This window comes from Sinocyclocheilus grahami, unplaced genomic scaffold (assembly GCF_001515645.1).
Source record: "Sinocyclocheilus grahami isolate Dianchi unplaced genomic scaffold, SAMN03320097.WGS_v1.1 scaffold122.1, whole genome shotgun sequence".
NCBI classification, from domain to species: Eukaryota; Metazoa; Chordata; class Actinopteri; order Cypriniformes; family Cyprinidae; genus Sinocyclocheilus; species Sinocyclocheilus grahami.
This window is the reverse complement of record NW_015505301.1, coordinates 1,589,835-1,608,844: the sequence shown is the minus strand read 5'-3', so window position 1 is coordinate 1,608,844 and position 19,010 is coordinate 1,589,835. Positions and strand designations below refer to the sequence as shown.

Sequence of the window (19,010 nt, the reverse complement as noted above, 5' to 3'; positions counted from 1 at the left end):
CGCAGTTCGATCATCTGCGAGAGCGATTTGAAAGCGCATGGAGCAGTCTGCTAACTTTAGCTCTCGTGGTACTGTAACACACGATCGGTCTGCACAGTCAGTCCGCGTCAAGTCAAACACACCTACTAGGTTACACTCAGAGATGTGGCGCACACGTGTGGCTGTAGTGCGAATGTGTCCCAGCCCCCTTAGATGTAAGGCTACATTTACACTGGTGCGTTTATATTTTAAAATGAAAACGATCTTCGTCATACTGGCGTTTCCACTGCGTTTCAAGCCGGCTTTCCACTATCTCCGACAAATGACAAGCGACAGACAGACATTCAGTCATTAATTTCCAATGGAGAGTAGCGCGGGAGCTGCGTGGAGTTCCGATCATATGCAGATGTCCGTTCATACTACACGAACGAAAGCGCGTGTTATGTGACCATTCATGCAAACTGTAGCATCATGCTACATAAGAACTCAACACAAGCAGACAGCGCTGGAAGCTGCTAATGCTCACCAGTAAATCAGTGGAAAATAAATAGAAATCATGATTCTGTCTGAGCTATGTGTTTTAAAACGAACACGCACTAGTGTAAATGTAGCCTAACAGATGTGTAAACTGTAGACTATTTGAGCTTTACTAAAACTATTTGCACTGATTTATTGTGTTGGTTACATTTTGTTCCTTTGTGCAGTGGCTCTGGAGATGAGTCTTTGAGTTTGTATAAACATCAACAAGCTGAAAAATAAAACCAACGTTTTTTTTTTTAGTTAATGTAATCTTGTTAAAATTGATTTCATAAAATTGGTATCGAAAAAAAATATCATTCAGGAACCGGTACCGAAGTCAAGGTATCGGTATCGATATCGAACATTTTTGAACGATACCCAGCCCTACTATGAAGCGTTGCAAATGACAATCAAATTAGAAATTATTAAGAAATATAAAACTTGATTGTGTACATACTATAAAAACAGTATATTTCATGTTTATTGCAAAATATGCATGTATATGAAAATATTTAAGTAGCTCACTAAGTAGTTTTTTGCCACAATTTACTTGTCATGATTCTCTGACTGATGTAAATTTCTTTTTTTCATGGTATTATTTAAAAAATAAAATAAGGCTGGTGGCATCAATAAAGGCATATATCATCAATTAACAAGCTCGTAGCTCACAGCATGTCTGTCATTAAAGGTTTACAAGTAACTGACATAAAATTAAAAACCATAAATAAAAAATAATAACTAAACATAACTGGGAAACAAATACAGTACATTTTCAGGATCGCATTTTTACAAATTAATTTTAATGTGGTTATTTTTAGCTTTTGATACATTGTACTTGAACGCATTAAACATGAAAATACCACTAAATAACGATAACACTAGACTGAGAAATGTAACATTTTAAAATTCTACCAGTTAGCACATTAACTTTGGCAGCTCTAAAATACTAACACTAAACTGCAAAATAAGTATAATTAAAACTAACACATCTAAATTACAGTATACTGAAAAGACAAACTGACTGGAAATAAATTTAATTAATTAAATTTCCCCAATGTTTGCCACAATCATTCTGGGGCGTGTGTCCCAAAAGCAACTATGGTCGCAAGTTCCAATCTTGTTCAATGGAACTTACGACCATAGTTAGCTAACAATGATTTTGGGAAACACGCCCCTGTTTGGTGACACAAAAATGACTCCAGCTTTAAATTGGTTTCTCCACACACCATGCACATATTTTGATATGAGGGATTTCCTGTGAATATAAAGAGGCTTCCCTCATTCAAACTGCATGAGGCTCTAAGGCAAAGATCTATGAGCAAGCTGATGTTCATACATTTGGGAACACACACGCGCACACTATACACTCCAAGCATGTAATTTCCTCTTTGTGCCTTTGCACGCTGTTTAGAAAGCCTTAACAGAGCAGTGACAAACACAAATGACTCTCCCTCACTTGCCTGTGAGGTAAAATCAAGGCATTACCACAGTGTTCCCAGACCACAGTGAGTGTCAGAGCTCTTAAAATCCACACCCAGTGCAGGAAACTGCCGATGCCTTCTATATTACCACAATCTTCCTGCTCTTTCCATCATGAGCCTGTATCATAAATTAAGTGGGTGGAGGCAGGCTGAAATTGAATCAGCCATGATTCCCATATAGGTGGAGGAAATGTCCAACAAAACAGATGACACTGCATTTGTGATAAAAACAACACACACTGTAGGACGTCCACAATGGTTAAGCTAACAACGCTATATTTCCATTATGTCTCACATCCATGTAGTTTTGTCATATTTAAGGGGATGTTTTTATGATACTCTATCTCAGATGTGAAATATAATCCTTATCTGCGCTGAGCTCTATGCTGGATACTCCTCGTAAATGATCAGTTATTAAATTTCATCTGCGTTCCCCCCAGCCAATGGATGACTTAGAGTGCACTGTACGCCCATAGATACAGGCACACATTAGAAGCTACACGGGACATACAACCAATGGTTCTCTCTGCATTGTGAGCAAGTACAATGAATGATCAAATTAATGTAATCGGATAGATGTAGCATTGTGTGAGATGAAAGGAACATGGCCTTCTTACATATACAAATAACAGCATTCAAAAATTCAGCAAACACTAAATACCATGCATTTTATGTATGATTATGCTCGAAAGTTTTAATGTGACATACATAGTCACTCTGACTCAACGAGCAGAGCTGCTCTTGCACACATTGCATACGACAGCTAACTGCTAACTGGTGCCAAGTGTCTGTGATCCGTAACGGCAAAACAAGCTCTTCCACCACAGACGAAAACCTTTGCAGCATCAAAACTTAACACATTTTTTGCAACCACTGTACTTATTACACTTACAAAAAAAGTTATTTCCCTGCTACTGAAATTAGTATTACACCCAATTTGCAAAACAACATGTTTGCACAGCGTTTTTATAGTAGGCATACATATGATCAATTTAGATCTTTCTGTTACCACTGGAGCAATATAATAATAATATTCAGATACAAGTGCTCTGTTCCAAAACTTAGTGAGACCATTTAAGTAAGGCGCTGTTATTGCACAATTGTAACCAAAAGCATAGCGTTCGACCTTCTTGATGAAGGCAATCCCAGAATGCACTGCATTTATTGTAACTTCCAATATCTAAGATGGCAGACAAAGTGAGAAAAATAAACACATATCTGCACATATAAAAATAATGTGCATATATACATATAGAAACGTATAATGAACGTATAATTTAAAAACAATACACAATCTTCCTCAAAGCATCATTACCAGAGGTTTATCAAAATGTATTTGGGTAAAGACATTGGGCCTCATTCATGAAGCACGAGCAGAATGTTTTTTTGTGTAAATCATTCGGAAAGTCGCTCTGACATAAATTTTCGGATTCATGAAAATGTTCGTATTTTGAAAATGTTAGTTGGTACGAAATAAATTTACACCTGCTCCCTACCATGTGTAAATGGTGCATAAAACATTCAAACGTTCTGTATTCTTTTAGACAAACTGATGACACTGCATTTTTATGAACTATATTAGAATGATATTTAACAAGTTCATTTGCCCTGTCTTTTTTCGTTTTATACTCTTTAACTTTGGGTAAAACAGTCTATGGGTAAAACGCATAGCTCGTCACTGTCCCTTTTTACACAGCCGTCCAATCACAGTGGAGGAGGGACGGGACAAACATTACATTGACCAACCATGATCATACTTGTACAACACAACAATGGAGAAGTTAATATTGCTGGTTACTGCATTTTTATATTCAGTAATATTCTTCAAAATAAGATACTCTTAACATGTTACTGCCGTCAATATTCCAAATCATAGCAAACGATGCGTCACTCCAGAAAAATGCAGTGCCTCCAAAGCTCTCTCAAGCAACACCAGATGGTCCTTTTCAGAAGAGCACCAGGCATTATGTCAGCTGGCTAAAAACGCTCTGGTGGACACACGTTAATTTATTCATTTATTGTTAGGCATATAGCCTATTAGTCTCTTATGCATTTATGCTATATAACTTACTAAACCTGAGAATTGAGTCCAAGGATTCCACACCATTCCTATATACGTAATTTGCGTAGCTGTAATTCATAGGCGGGGAATATGCTAATTGTGAATGAGTGTGCATGCGCGCCCTATTTACGAATGATTGGAATTCATTGACATACACACATTTAACTATCAAATCTGACCTTTACGAAGTATTTGGGAATCCGAAGGAGTTTTCAAGAAGGTCCGTTTTACGTGTAAATTATTTAGAATTTACTCATATATTTACGAATGTTTCATGAATGAGGCCCATTGTTTGGAAGACACATTTTTTGCTGTCTCTCTCATTAACAGGATTGTTATTTTTTATTTTTTTTTAAAGTTTTTCTTTAAAAGTTTTTTTTTAACTTTGGTGGACACACGTTAATTTATTCATTTATTGTTAGGCATATAGCCTATTAGTCTCTTATGCATTTATGCTATATAACTTACTAAACCTGAGAATTGAGTCCAAGGATTCCACACCATTCCTATATACGTAATTTGCGTAGCTGTAATTCATAGGCGGGGAATATGCTAATTGTGAATGAGTGTGCATGCGCGCCCTATTTACGAATGATTGGAATTCATTGACATACACACATTTAACTATCAAATCTGACCTTTACGAAGTATTTGGGAATCCGAAGGAGTTTTCAAGAAGGTCCGTTTTACGTGTAAATTATTTAGAATTCTCATATATTATATACTCATATATTTACGAATGTTTCATGAATGAGGCCCATTGTTTGGAAGACACATTTTTTGCTGTCTCTCTCATTAACAGGATTGTTATTTTTTATTTAAAAAAAAAGTTTTTGTTTAAAAGTTTTTGTTTAACTTTTTTTTTTACTGTACATAAAAACAGAATATTTTACCAAATAATTTATAATGTGCTATATTTTATGCTTATTAAGGTGCAATCACATTAACAACATTTTAGTGAAATTTCCCAGGTAAAATGGTCCATTGTCGATTGCAATTATGCAATTAGTAAAACTACATTCAAACCAAGCAGTTTACTGTTGGTCAGTGCAGTTAATCCCATTGCTAAATCTGTAAGGAAATCTTCCACCTTTATGCGAAATTCCTAATCGAATGCACTACTATTGAAATTACTGGATTTCACACCTTTATTACGCGTTTTGCTTAGCAACATGCTAACGTCAAATATTCTAGTGTCAAAATAGTCTCCTGTTCAAACCTGCCTATGAAGTTCTGGTCACTAATGAGGTTCCATTCTTAGAAGGCAGCTGTCTAGTGAACAAAAAAGCTACTAGGTTTGGGAACAGAACAAAACAGAAAGATTATTGTGCTTTTAGCTTAGCAACATGCTAACATCAAACTCTACAGTATAGCTGAATTTCTTGTGCAGTAAGCCAATGTAGAGCATTCCAAATTGGTAATTTATAATGGTTAGGATGCTGTTTTAGAAGCATGCAACCTGTAGCTTACTAGGTTTGGGAACAGAGCTACTCTGAAACAACCAAATGTACTGATGAAACAGAACACACACTGAAGTTGAACTGCACCTCATCGTTAATAAGGAAGAGCTTGTGTTGTTACATGATAATTTTGGTTCATGGCGAACTGGAGGCCCAGACTGTCACGTTGTGTACCACGGCACCTTACCTTAGCAGCAACTGAGGAACCTGGCTTCTCCAAAAGATCCCAAAGTTTCTTCCTCTTGTCTGAGCAGCAGGTGTTATCAAATTCCCCCTCTCCTTCCCTCTCTCTCAGAGTCTCTGCCTCTCTCCTCAGCTCCTCATTCATCTGCTCTTTCTTCTGATGGTAGCGAGCCTGGCAGCACGACTCCAGGTAGATTTCATCAATGCACCAGTAATCAAGCTCTTGCCCAAAAGACAGAGCGCACATTTCCTCCATCATGTGCAGCTTTCCAGTTCTGTAAAAATTCAAGATGGACGTGAACGCACCAGGGTGTCTGTCAAAGAAGTACTCATTCTCGTTCAGGCAGTAGTCGTCACAGACCTCGATTAGAGACTCGTGGGTGTTACAGTCTCTGAGCTTGCCTAATCTGGTTCTGGGAAGCCGGTCCAAAGTCCGCCATAAGACCTCATGGTTGAGGCCCCCAACGTTGAGACGGACCCTTCTGGAGCGGGCCTTGGTCCGGATGATCTCGATAGGCTCAGGTGGAAGCGAAGCCGCAGATCTTCCTCCAGGTTTTGGAACCCCAAGTTCGGTCTTCTCTGCCATTGTGTGGTTGTGTGTGCGGCTCTTGCCAGGAAGAGGTGTAAAGATACAAATCAACCAGAAGATAACTGGACAAAGACGACTATGTTGGGTCCTCCTTAGACGAGTCCCTCCATGGCTGTGAAGAAAGACAGACACCTGTTGTTTCCAACTTGAAATTACATTTTTTTCCATGCAGTGGAAACTATTCCAGCTCATAATTATTTAGTAAATGTCCCTCCTTTGAGATCCATTAGGAATATGTCAGATTGTACTGTAATTGTTTTGCAAAGTACATCTGGAAGCAGAACTAAATGCCAGCATTAGATGTAAATTGCGTGCCCTGTATGTAAAGAAGAAACTTAAGCTCCGGTATACTTCACCAAAGCCTAAACTAGGAGAATAGTGGCACATCTTGTTTAAACTACATAGAATTAGTAAATAACACAAGCATTATCTCGTTGCCACATTCAATATTCATCATTGGCCTTCTATCATTTCAAGGTTACGTTCAGGAGTCTAATGTAAGCCGATATGTGAGCGGATATAATGGATGTCAGAACATGCAGATCTCCTTTTTCTTTCTTAAACAAATAAAAAAGCAGCATCTTCAGAACCTCTTTTATTTTATTTTATGCACAAAATGCATTTTCTGGCATTAACTGCACTAAAACTGCAATATAAAAAAATCATTCTGATCCCTTAAAACTGACAATCATTGGTGTGATATTGTACTGACTCTGTCATACTGAAAAAAAGACTAATAAAACTAGTTAATTTAGACATATTTTACATTTAAAGGTTACAGATCATTTGTATTTGGTACTAATTGTACATGTGCTTGAACAAAAGACAGACAACTGCAAAGATGCAACAGTTTCAGTGACCCAAACAGTCTCTTTCTCTTTCATAACCATCCATAATCATTACATTATCTGATTTTCTTTTAGAAGTCAATATACCAAAGCAATAAAGTAAGATATATTCCCCAAAATATCAACGTTTACAACTTGTGTCCATCTGTACCACCGTGTTTCTCACATTAAGAGCTGTCAAACGCATCAGCGCCTATTAAAACCGTTCTATGCGTTGCATTGACAAGAGATTGCCTTTAACTTTGTAGCCTTGCTATGATAAAATGGAAAACAAATCTCCTTTCACTTCATCTCAGATGTTCCATTCAGACAAGTGACGTCCAGGCATCACGACTTGCCATAACAATGTTTATGCAACAAACTATATTTCTTACCTTCCTGAAGTGAACCACCGTTTGCATATACAAACCGCTGTGTGCGCAAACGGGAGTAAAGACGCCTGCGGGTTTTCTTTAAGATTCCCAGCTCTCAACGGAGGCTTCAGTTATGACCGGACATGTGTTCCACATTTTGTTCAACATGAAAAGGGTGAGGAGATCTCACCGAACACCGGGAAATCTCTGTGACTAAAAGAGCTCCCCTTGTCTCGCTAAGAGCGCTGCCTCCATCGATGGCTTGATATGGTGAGCCGGGATGTCTGCAGATGTCGGACGCGTAAAAGCGGAGGGTGCGCGCAGTGTGTGTGGAGCTGCAGAGTGACACTGTGCGTGCGTGTGTGTGTGTGTGTATGTGTGTGTGTGTGCGCGCGCGCGTGTGGACGGAATGGATCGTCTGAAGCACGAGCTGCATCACAGCCTAGAGGTGAAACCTAATTGGATTGGTCTGTACATCAGCAAGGGCAGCAGCAGATCAACTTCAGCAGGAACTCTCTCTTTCTCCCTCTCTCTCAAGAGTTCAATGGTCCACCACAAGCATGCAAGGTGAGATATCAGTTTTGCCACCTTTAGGCTTAAGATAGCACCATAAAACAGCCTTTTTGTGTTTTTGTAGTTATTGTCCAAGTTTATGGACATGAAGAGGCATAGAATAAAAATAATAAATCAATATTGATTACCTGTAAAATGTCTGTCCCTTGCTGGAGTGAAAATAATCTTAAAATTATATTACATACATTTTATAAAAAAAACAAAATCTGTATTCAAATAAATAAATATCGACCATACTGTAAAATAACTAAATGTAAATAAATAAAAACGGTCAGCTATGATAATATTTACTGGATTATACACCAAATGCAATATACTGCTGTACATGCTTCATTTCTCATCAATCAGCAACTTATTATTTATTTTTTCAACATTATTATTATATATATACATTATGTGTGCATGTGTGTATAATATTCTTTGAAATATATAATAATTTCACATAATATAGCTCTAATACATAATTATAATAATTTCACATAACATATTAATAATTTTATATGTGTTTATTTGATATGTATTTAATTATAATCATTTATAATATTATTTAATATATATATATATATATATATGAAAATATATAAAAAATATGTAAACAAATATGATGGTTTGCACAGGGAATGCCTCTTTCCTTAAGGTGATTCATACTTTTTACTTAAAAAATACTATTTTTTAACAAGTTTACACTAAAAGTACACAAATTGCCTTTTATATTATATTAATTGTTATTAATGGTGAAATTCTTTATAAGGTAATTCAAACTTTTACTTCTAAAAATTTAGAATATTTTACAGTAAAATTACATTTTAAAATGACAATGACAGTTTTAAAATATGATCTATTTTTTTGTACTGAATAAGGTGATTGATAGTTAACAATTTAACAGGTTTTTACTGTTGTACTGTATTTTACTGTATGATGTTTCCATTAAAATCATAATATTTGTAATATGTATAAAATGTATATTTTTAAAAATGTCATATTCTTTTATTTTACAAAATTTAAAATCTCTGTAGTCTTAACATCATAGAGAATGCTAGAGTACATTAATACTTTTTACTTAAAAAATAAAAAATTTTAACAAGTTTACACTAAAAGTACACAAATTGCCTTTTATATTATATTAATTGTTATTAATGGTGAAATTCTTTATAAGGTAATTCAAACTTTTACTTCTAAAAAATTAGAATATTTTACAGTAAAATTACATTTTAAAATGACAATGACAGTTTTAAAATATGATCTATTTTTTTGTACTGAATAAGGTGATTGATAGTTAACAATTTAACAGGTTTTTACTGTTGTACTGTATTTTACTGTATGATGTTTCCATTAAAATCATAATATTTGTAATATGTATAAAATGTATATTTTTTAAAAATGTCATATTCTTTTATTTTACAAAATTTAAAATCTCTGTAGTCTTAACATCATAGAGAATGCTAGAGTACATTGTCTTAAATAACATACATTTTTACATGCTAGACCGAGAAAGACAGATAATAATGAATAAATCTATACTGATAATCACCAGGTGTGACTTGAAACCTCAATGTCGTAAAGTAGGCTTAAATGGACACCAACAGTGTCAGCTGTACTGAAGCCAGTGCCAACAGGATATACTATATATTGACTTTTTTATGAGTGGCAGCAGTCAATACGTCATATGTATCTTGGCACTAAGCCATATATGTACTGCATTACTACTGTAGCAGATATTTTACAGAGTATAAGAAAACACTTTGCTGTGCAGTGGTGGCAGTGGGTCCTTGTTTTTATTCCATTTGCCTTGGGGAGCCATGTATACGACATGAAGTGTGATTTAAAATGTATAACAAAACGTGAGGATATGTAGTCACAGCAATTATTAGAAATGAAGCAGCTGTATTGAGTTTCAGGTGGTGTTGAATGACCTGCATGGGTCTGTGCTATTAAAGTTCTCTCCATAACAGTAATTAAGCCTCTAAAACTGCATCTGCTTTGTCTTTCAAACAGGGCCAAGTGGAAAAAAAGATGAAAGGATGCAATAGTTTGGAGACCATCCATCCATACGCATGAGGTGTCACAGGACTACAGGAGACACAATGGTTGAGGAACAAATGGTGCGTGCTATAAATATATTCTATGAGTATCAAAGGGGCCCTAGTTTGATTTCAATAGACATTATACTGCGGCTCACTGGCGTTGGTCTGTGAATGATACTTGAAAGGGAATAAAGGGTGACATTTACATACAGTGTACATTTATTTTCAGATGTTTGACTAGTACGGCCAAAAACGATTAACAAATCAAAAAACAAGTCACAAATCAAAAAAAGTCACACACTGTGTTCTAGTACATTAGATAAATGCCTTTCACCCAAATGTTATAACATACATATTTATAATTATATAGATATTTATATTTACAATTATGTATTTATAGTATATTTTGTTCATTTATAAAAAGAAATACATAAAAGTAATAATAGCATTTATAATATTATTCATAAATACAACATATCATTTGCTATTTATTTAAAATAAGTCACACGCCTCACCAAATGGTAAGAGAAATGTGTCGCTTGAAATTTTTTCTGACCACTGCATTTTTGCATTTTTGTGAAGCCAAACAGTGCGGTGTGTGTGATTGATGTTCTAGCCTCAAATGATGGATGATCAATACATCTGCATTGATTTTTTTCTGACTCCTGTGCATAGTCTGCTATGAGCCATAATGTGAGGGTGGAAGGTGGAAAAAATAAATGAAATAGTGACAAAGCAATAGACACAATTTAATAAGGAGTTGTAATCTATTGTCACTGCAGTTCAATAGAAATGTGCTAGTCAGCCGCCTACATCAGTGCACCCTAACAAGTAAACATCTTACTGCTATGCCTGTCTGTCTTAACCACAGTTTGGGACCAGCTCATACAGGTTAATGTTTTTATTAAAACGTCCTATATGCTTAACCATTACAGTTACACTCTTTTTTTATTTATTTCATGAAGACCTAGATAACCTGTGATTCCTTATTACATACAATAATTTATTTATAGTATAATTACCTTTTTTGGACCCACTTTATATTTGGTGGCCTTAACTACTATGTGCTTACATTTAAATTAATCATTTGGTACAATGCACTTATTGTGTACGTACTTGTTTTTACATTGTACTTACATTTAAAAAAATACCTGCATGTAATTATATCTGCAATTAATTTCTGTAATTACATTTATAATTACACTGTTGACCCATCCCTTACACCTTAACCCACCCTTAAACCTACCCATACCACCAAACCTTTCCCTAACGTTACCCGTATCCCACCTCAATACAATATGAACATGATAAGTACATTGGGTCACACTTTATTTTAAGGTCCAATTCTTGCTATTAACAAACCATTAACTACAACTTTTGCCTCAATATTTAGGTATTGGGTGGGATTAGGGATGTAGAATGTGGTCATGCAGAATATGTACTTTATAAGTACTAATAAACAGCCAATATGTTAATAGGCATGCTAATAAGCAACTAGTTAATAGTGAGAATTGGTCCCTATATTAAAGTGTTACCGTACACATTGTACTTCTTTTTTGATGTAAGTACTTAGTAGTTAAGACCCCCTTTTTATGCCTGTAAAGCCACAGAATGAGACCAGCTTATATCAGTTTCTGTAAATAGTATGTATTTCTCAACATTAAAAAAGTCCTATTAAACATGTATTCAAAGAAAATGTATTATATTTTTTATAGTATATTATGATTTAATTAATTTTCTTAAGTTTTTTTTATAGTAATGGGATGTTTTTATTTAAAATGATTTATTTATAGTAGAATTTATATAGAAAATAAATACAGAATGTAATTATAATTATTCATAATATTATTTATAACAATTACAGCCTTAAACAAACTTTTATAAAAAGTTTCGCTTTTATTTTTAACATTTCTTCGACACGCTGAACACGAAAATCACATTAGCATTGGCCATAAAAAGTAAAAAAAATATGTTGACCACTTATTTTATATTTATTTATATATTACTTGCAGAATACAGAAACTTCTAGAATATTTCCATCCTTGCAAAAGCAAATTGTCTTTAAAAAACATGCACAATTAGTACAAAAACTTACCTGTACTAAACCAGTGTTTCATAATTAAGGATATATATGTAGGTATAAATGTATCACAGTCCATCAGAAAAGTCCTGCAGCTCAGTGTGTCTATAGTGCCATGTGTTGACATCGGTATTACCAGTGTAAATAAGGCAATCTGATTTTCTGTTGTCTAGAGGCACTCTGGGCCCTTGTGAACGATGATTAAATGATACTGAGCTTCTGCATCTTTAATTATAAACTTTCTGCCAACATTGTGTCAAAGCACTCGGCGTTACCAAGACTACAAAACATTTTGGGAATGTAATGCATGTTTAATACTCAGTATCATGTGGGCATGTGTGTGTAGGCAGTTGCCATAGAAACACCAATCCTAGCATCATGCACAAGTAACATTTTGGCACAGCAAAAGGGTTACAGTATGCCTCAGAGCTAGAATTGCATGATGCTATCAATATATCTGATTGATTTTGTGCAAAAGCAAACATGAGGGCCTGTAAAAGTGTACGTACTTGACGCCTAAAATAAAATGCATATGCATGTGTCATGTGTGCATGCCAGTGTTGGTATGTGTATGCTTGTGTGTTCATGGGTGGGTGTTTATAGTGGGAGCGTTTATGGTGGGATTTAAGAAATAGTTTCAGCTTAACAGGTAGTTGCCCACACCAATACCCAGTTGTTCCATCCAAATATACACAGCGCTGGATACTCCGTTTCTATGAGACCAAAATAAACAGCATAACATATAAACTGAAATGCTAATAGTTTCATATAGGTGCCGTTGAAGGATTGCAGTGCTGTTAGCTTGGGAGTTTGCGCAAGACAATTGATGCTAGCGAGCTTCTGTGTTTATGTGCATGGCATTAAGTTATCAGAGAGCCGAGTGTTAGCGGGGGGGGAGGGACGGCTATAATTTAAGTGAACGTCTGTAGGAAGGAGAGGCAGGAGGGACCGCTCAGTTAAATTATACTAATAAGCGCCCAATCGATGCAGGACCCCTTGCTAAAAATAGAAGCAGCAGCTCTGGGTTGTATTGCTTTGTGTGTGTGTGTGTGTGTGTCCATAAAAGAGGTGGGCTAATACGGGGTCAATGATAGAATCTGTGCGAACATGGGTTTATTCTTTGTGACATCACATGAAAATCAATGCCCTGTTGGAAATTACACTGAGGTAGGAATGGCTGAGGTAGGAAATACTGCCACTGTTTTTTGGTGTCAACCGAACGGGCTTCTGTCAGGCGACATTATAAATTAAGTGAGAGACCTGGAGTGATGTACTTTTCAATTCAATGATTAATGGATTTCTGAAGCGCAAGGCGAAGGAAATGCATTAATGAAGCAGCCGTTGGACTAGCAGCCATGCAGGCCAGGAGGAGGGGAGAGACGGTTGATGTCAACAGGAAAAAAAGCAATGGCACACATCCATTTGTTTGCTGGTGTATTTTTAGGCTCTGAAGCAACACTCAAGAAAGCCACCGCACTGGAGGAGATTATCTTACAGAGAAATCTCAGTTCTGGATAACAGAAATGAAACACTTGTCTGGTTTGAACATGTCTTCAGCTGGCTTTCCATTGCATGTTTTTTTTTTTTTGCTCTCCAGATTTTAATTTTTGTGCCCTAACACCAGGTAAAGTAAATGACCCTATGAGGTTCTAGAGTTATTATGGTAAAGGAAAATAATAATATTTTAATTATTTTATTTTACAACAAAAAGTCCATCAATAGACATTCTAGACTTTTTTCTTCTAAAAAGTAATACAAAGTTTCATTTCCACCTCTGTTTCATTTCGTTTCATTTAATTTTTCCAACAAAAAGTCCAATGGACATTTCAAATTAAATTTTTTTCTTTTTTTTTCTAAAAAGTAATAAAAATAGTGTAATTTCCACCTCATTTCCACAACTTCTCAAATTATTTAGTTTTATGTAATATCATTTTATAAGTCCAGTTCTAGACATTTTTCTTTTCTCTAAACATTAATAAAACAGTGTCATTTTCACAACTTCTCAAAATATTTACTGTTCTATTTAATTTCATTCCATTCTTTTCCAACAAAAAGTTCAACAAGACATTTTTCTTTCTTTTTCTTTGTTAAGTAATAAAACAGTTTAATTTCCACCACTTCTCAAATTATTTACTGTGTTTTATTTCATTTCATTTCATTGTTTTCCCCAACAAAAATCTAACAGACATTCTAGACATTTTTTTCTTTCTTTTTTTTCTAAAAAGTAATAAAAACAGTGTAATTTCCACCAATTCTCAAATTATTTACTTATTTTCTTATTTAATTCAAATTTTCCAACAAAAAGTTCAACAATAGACATTCTAGACATTCTTTTTTATCTAATATCCACTCAAATTAGTAGAATTATGTGACGGTTCCTAAAGTTTAACTTTTTTTTTTTTGGTCTTGTTAAGCTTGAAAGTTCAATGCTATTTACTTTGAATTCTCTAGTTTCTCTTGTTTTCTTCATCACATCTTATATTTCTTCTCAAGCTGTTCACTGACACTGTTGTCTACTTTGTAGTCAAGTACACTAACTTACTTAACTTTATTGGAGGCAAAATTGCTTGGTGTGGCGGAAATGAAGACAATTTTGGGAGAGTTATAATTTAGAAAAATTATATAAATAGTTTTCACACAATTAAAATTGAAATGGTTTATTATGTAACTACTTGTTTAGACTAAAGCCAGGGCCGAAGCTATTCATTTTATATATTGTGATTTAAATCACATACTGTACTTGTCACGGATTCGGTCCATGGACTTCCGTTTATTCACCACCAGAGGTCACCCTTTCCTTTACATTGACTCTCGCACAACACAAACTGTTGCATAGCACCCCGGACTACATATCCCATCATTCATTGCACGGTTTGCACACTGCACTGATTGCACTCATTGCACTCAGCTGTTTCTTATCACCTCACTCACTATATAACACCCACTCAAACTGCCATTCTCTGCTGAGTATTGTTTAGCCCGTACCCCGTTCCTAGTCTCTGTGTTTTCCTTGTTTTGCCTTGTCTTGCCTGTTTTCCCTGGATTTATCCCTCTAGTCTCGCCCCTGTGATTCTGTCTGCCGATCGTCGACCTACGCTAGCCCTAGGACTATTCTTGTGTTTTGCCCTCCATATACCTGTTTGCCTTTGTTCGACCCTGCCTGTTATGACCTGTCTTCTGTTCAGAATAAAGCTTGCACATGGATCCACATGTCTCACGTCTTGTCCGCCCCGTAACAGTACTATGTTAAATGAAAAATAAATAAATGCATTTTGAAAATACTTCTGGTCAAATGGCAAGCAATTCGTTTTATTTACTTTTTCGGTGTTAATTCTGGACCCTGTTTATTTGTATCTGCACATATGTTATGTAACAAATGCTGATAGCAAAATCGATGGGCAATATGGACCTGCTTCACATTATAATTACTGTAGCAACAAACTTATGGAGGTGATTTGTCAAACGCTGAACTAGACAGGTGTGCTCAACCAGCATATTCAAACACTTGTTTCACGTTTGTAGTAACAAGGCCACGCATAGCGCCATCACTCGCTATCTTTCTCTCTTTCTCAAGAGTTCTCAACAATCATACACACTCACGCGTGCACACACATACACACAGGCAAAGCGAGGCCCACACACAGATAGATTCTCACGTGGATGTGCCCACACAAACTTTCTATGGATACTAACAGCCCTCCTCAAATACATGATCCACTGCATTTTGCATCTATGTTAGACTGTTATCTTCTCAGCTGCACCTCAATGAATGACTATAATTATTATATAACAGCAAGTGCTATTTTTAAGTATGAAATACTTATATTATAAAGAAATTAGACTCCCCTAATTAGACTTAGAATTAAGGTTGTGTAATAATGTCTCTGAAAATGGGTTGTTTCTGAAACTGTACATGAAAAGGGCTGAAGGTTAAATATAAAATAGAATTGAAATTCACTGGAAGCCAAATATGAATTTTAATTATATATATAGTTAGTATCGGGACCTCAGTATGACGTACTGAACAAGTTAAACTTTGTAGAGGTCATTTTTAAAAGCTAAAACATTGAACAAAATTGTTTTAAAAACACATTTTCTAAGACTTTGTAACAAAAAGTACACTTTTTTATCAGTTCTAGTGTGGACAAAATCCACAGTGTTACACATAAATTATGTAATCAAACATTACATGAACAAAATGAATGTTCCTGCAAAAGGGTAAAATGTTGTTTGGCTCTTTGACATGAAATAATAAAGCAAATATATTACTTTTATTTTTAAATGTGCAGCTACTTGCACATGGGTGTGGATAGATAATAAATAACACTGATTTTGTAATCTTGAGATTAAAAAACAAAAATTAAATTAATGAAAGAGAATACAGAATGCCATGCTTAACATCTCAAGTGTCCAAATAAAAGCTAATGGGAAAAAGACATGTTTGCTATAGAAGCTTATTTCTGTCACAGAATTAAAAATAAAGGATACATTTTACTTTTTATCTCACTGTTTTAAGTATATATTTCACAATTTCAGATGTTTTTCCTCACAATTCTGAGAAAAAAGTCTGGTAACACTTTAGTTTAGGGACCAAAAAAAGTCTTATTACGAATGGTACTATAACTTTTTTTTTTTATTCCTTGGCAGAAACAATCTTGTATCTATGAATGCTTACTGCCGCCAGAGAATCCAAATTTTTTTTTTCTCACAATAACTTTTCTTCTCACATCTACTTGTTGTAAGATATAAACTCAAATTGCAAAAATTACAAAAAAAAAACAAAAAAACAAAACACAATTCTCAGAAAAGTTAAATAATTGCAAAAAAGTTAGAATTGCAAGATGTTAGCTTGCAAATGCAATGTAAACTCAATAAAAGTCACAATTAAAAGTTGCGGTTACCTTTTTTATTTTTTATTCCTTGGTAGAAACAAGCTTGTTTCAATGAATTGCGACTTTTTTTTTTTTTTTTTTTTACAATTCTTTAAATCAGAATTGTGAGGTATAAACTCAGAATTGTGAGATATAAGCCTCAATTCGCAATAAAATTGCAATAAAATGTTGCAATTATCTTTTTTATTGTTACCATTTTATACAGTTATTTGTCCATTTACTGGCAGATCATGATCACCTGTTACTCTGAAAACACAGTTACAGACATTCTTGTTTCGCTGGATTCCTCTCTGAGCCAAAGGGGTGTGGCTTATGACAAACCTGACATTTGACTGCCACCCCAAACTTTCATGATTTTGATGATTGACATTTTATTTCTCCTCTTGAGAAAGAATTATTTGTTTTGACATGTACTCCACATTGTTCATTTATAAAGGCTGAATATTAAGAGAATCAAAACGTTGGTTGCAAGATATTGAAGAATAAGTTCAAAGGTGGTCGCACATTGCACGAGAATGTGGTTAATGTACATAATGACTTCGGCGTTGGCTGGAAGAGTATAGACATTTTGCAATAATACATTTGTCTTTCTGTGGGCTGAATAAAGTCTATGCGTCATATAGAGGTATAATAATATAGACCGCTGTTTCCATTTGTGCTGTTTTTATAGCAAAACTCATCAACACTCTTATTTTCATTCTTGAAGTGAACATTTTGCTAGTAAGGTGATTAGATTCGGTGATTAGATGTTGTATTGCCTTGAATGTGAGAACATGATGGCGTGGTGCTTTTTTAAACTGGTGTGCATCATATCTAAAGTTTTATCATCATATCATCCTTTCCAATTATCCTACTACTTGTCCGCTTGATCCTATTCCGTCTCATCTCCTTCAAGGCATTTCTCCTGAAGCTGTACCGGCACTCGCGCACATCATTAACACATCCCTTCACACTGGTGTTTTTCCCTCAACATTTAAACAGGCTCGTATAACCCCACTTCTTAAGAAACCCACTCTTAACCCAACTCTTTTAGAGAACTACAGACCGGTTTCCCTTCTACCTTTCATTGCAAAAACACTTGAACGAGTTGTGTTCAACCAAGTCTCAGCCTTTCTCACACAGAACAACCTCCTGGACAGCAACCAATCTGGCTTGAGAAGTGGACATTCGACCGAGACTGCCTTGCTTTCAGTTGTTGAAGCCCTAAGACTGGCAAGAGCGGCTTCCAAATCTTCTATACTTATTTTGCTGCATCTGTCTGCTGCTTTTGATACGGTGGACCCCCAGATTCTCCAGTCAACCCTATTGGAAAATGGCATCTCAGGAACCGCACGCCAGTGGTTTGAGTCTTACCTCTCAGATAGGTCCTTCAAGGTATCTTGGAGAGGTGAGGTGTCCAAGTCCCAACATCTAGCTAATGGGGTGCCACAGGGCTCAGTACTTGGTCCACTTCTCTTCTCTGTCTACATGGCATCACTAGGTTCTGTCATTCAGTTCTGCAAGTGAACGGCGTATTATTGTGCCATCTCAAAGAGGCACAAAATCACTTTCACAGACTTTTTCATTAACTGTTCCCTCCTGGTGGAATGACCTGCCCAAATCAATCCGAGCAGCTGAGTCCTTAACCATCTTCAAGAAATAATAGAATAACTATAATAATAGAATAACTAAAAACACATCTGTTCCACCTTTATTTGACCCTCTAACTCTAGCACTTTCTATTCTATTTTATCTACATTTGTCTTCTTTTTTTATTTTTTATTTAAAAAAACAACAAAAAACTAACAAACACTAGCTTTCTATTTTTTCTATTCTATCTACTTGTTTTTCTTTGTGTGTATGTGTGTGTGTGTGTATATATATGTATATATGTGTGTGTGTATATGTTTTTGTTTGTATGTATGTATGTGCAAAAAAAGGTGCAAATGATACCTAATGTATCAATTAATAAGACTAAGTTTGAATAC

The 19,010-nt window shown here is 35.3% G+C and overlaps 1 protein-coding gene across 1 annotated transcript in view; it reads right to left on the bottom strand.

Annotated features, from left to right (window-relative positions):
- LOC107589933 (potassium voltage-gated channel subfamily B member 2-like) overlaps positions 1-7,811 on the bottom strand; it is a 140,990-nt gene extending 133,179 nt beyond the window's left edge. Inside the window, exons 1-2 of the mRNA XM_016278511.1 lie at positions 7,496-7,811; positions 5,689-6,385 (exon numbers count right to left, since the gene is read on the bottom strand). Coding sequence (XP_016133997.1) covers positions 5,689-6,270 — 582 coding nt within the window. The 5' untranslated portion in view covers positions 6,271-6,385; positions 7,496-7,811. The remainder of the gene's footprint in view (positions 1-5,688; positions 6,386-7,495) is intronic.
- Between the last annotated feature and the right edge of the window lie 11,199 nt (positions 7,812-19,010).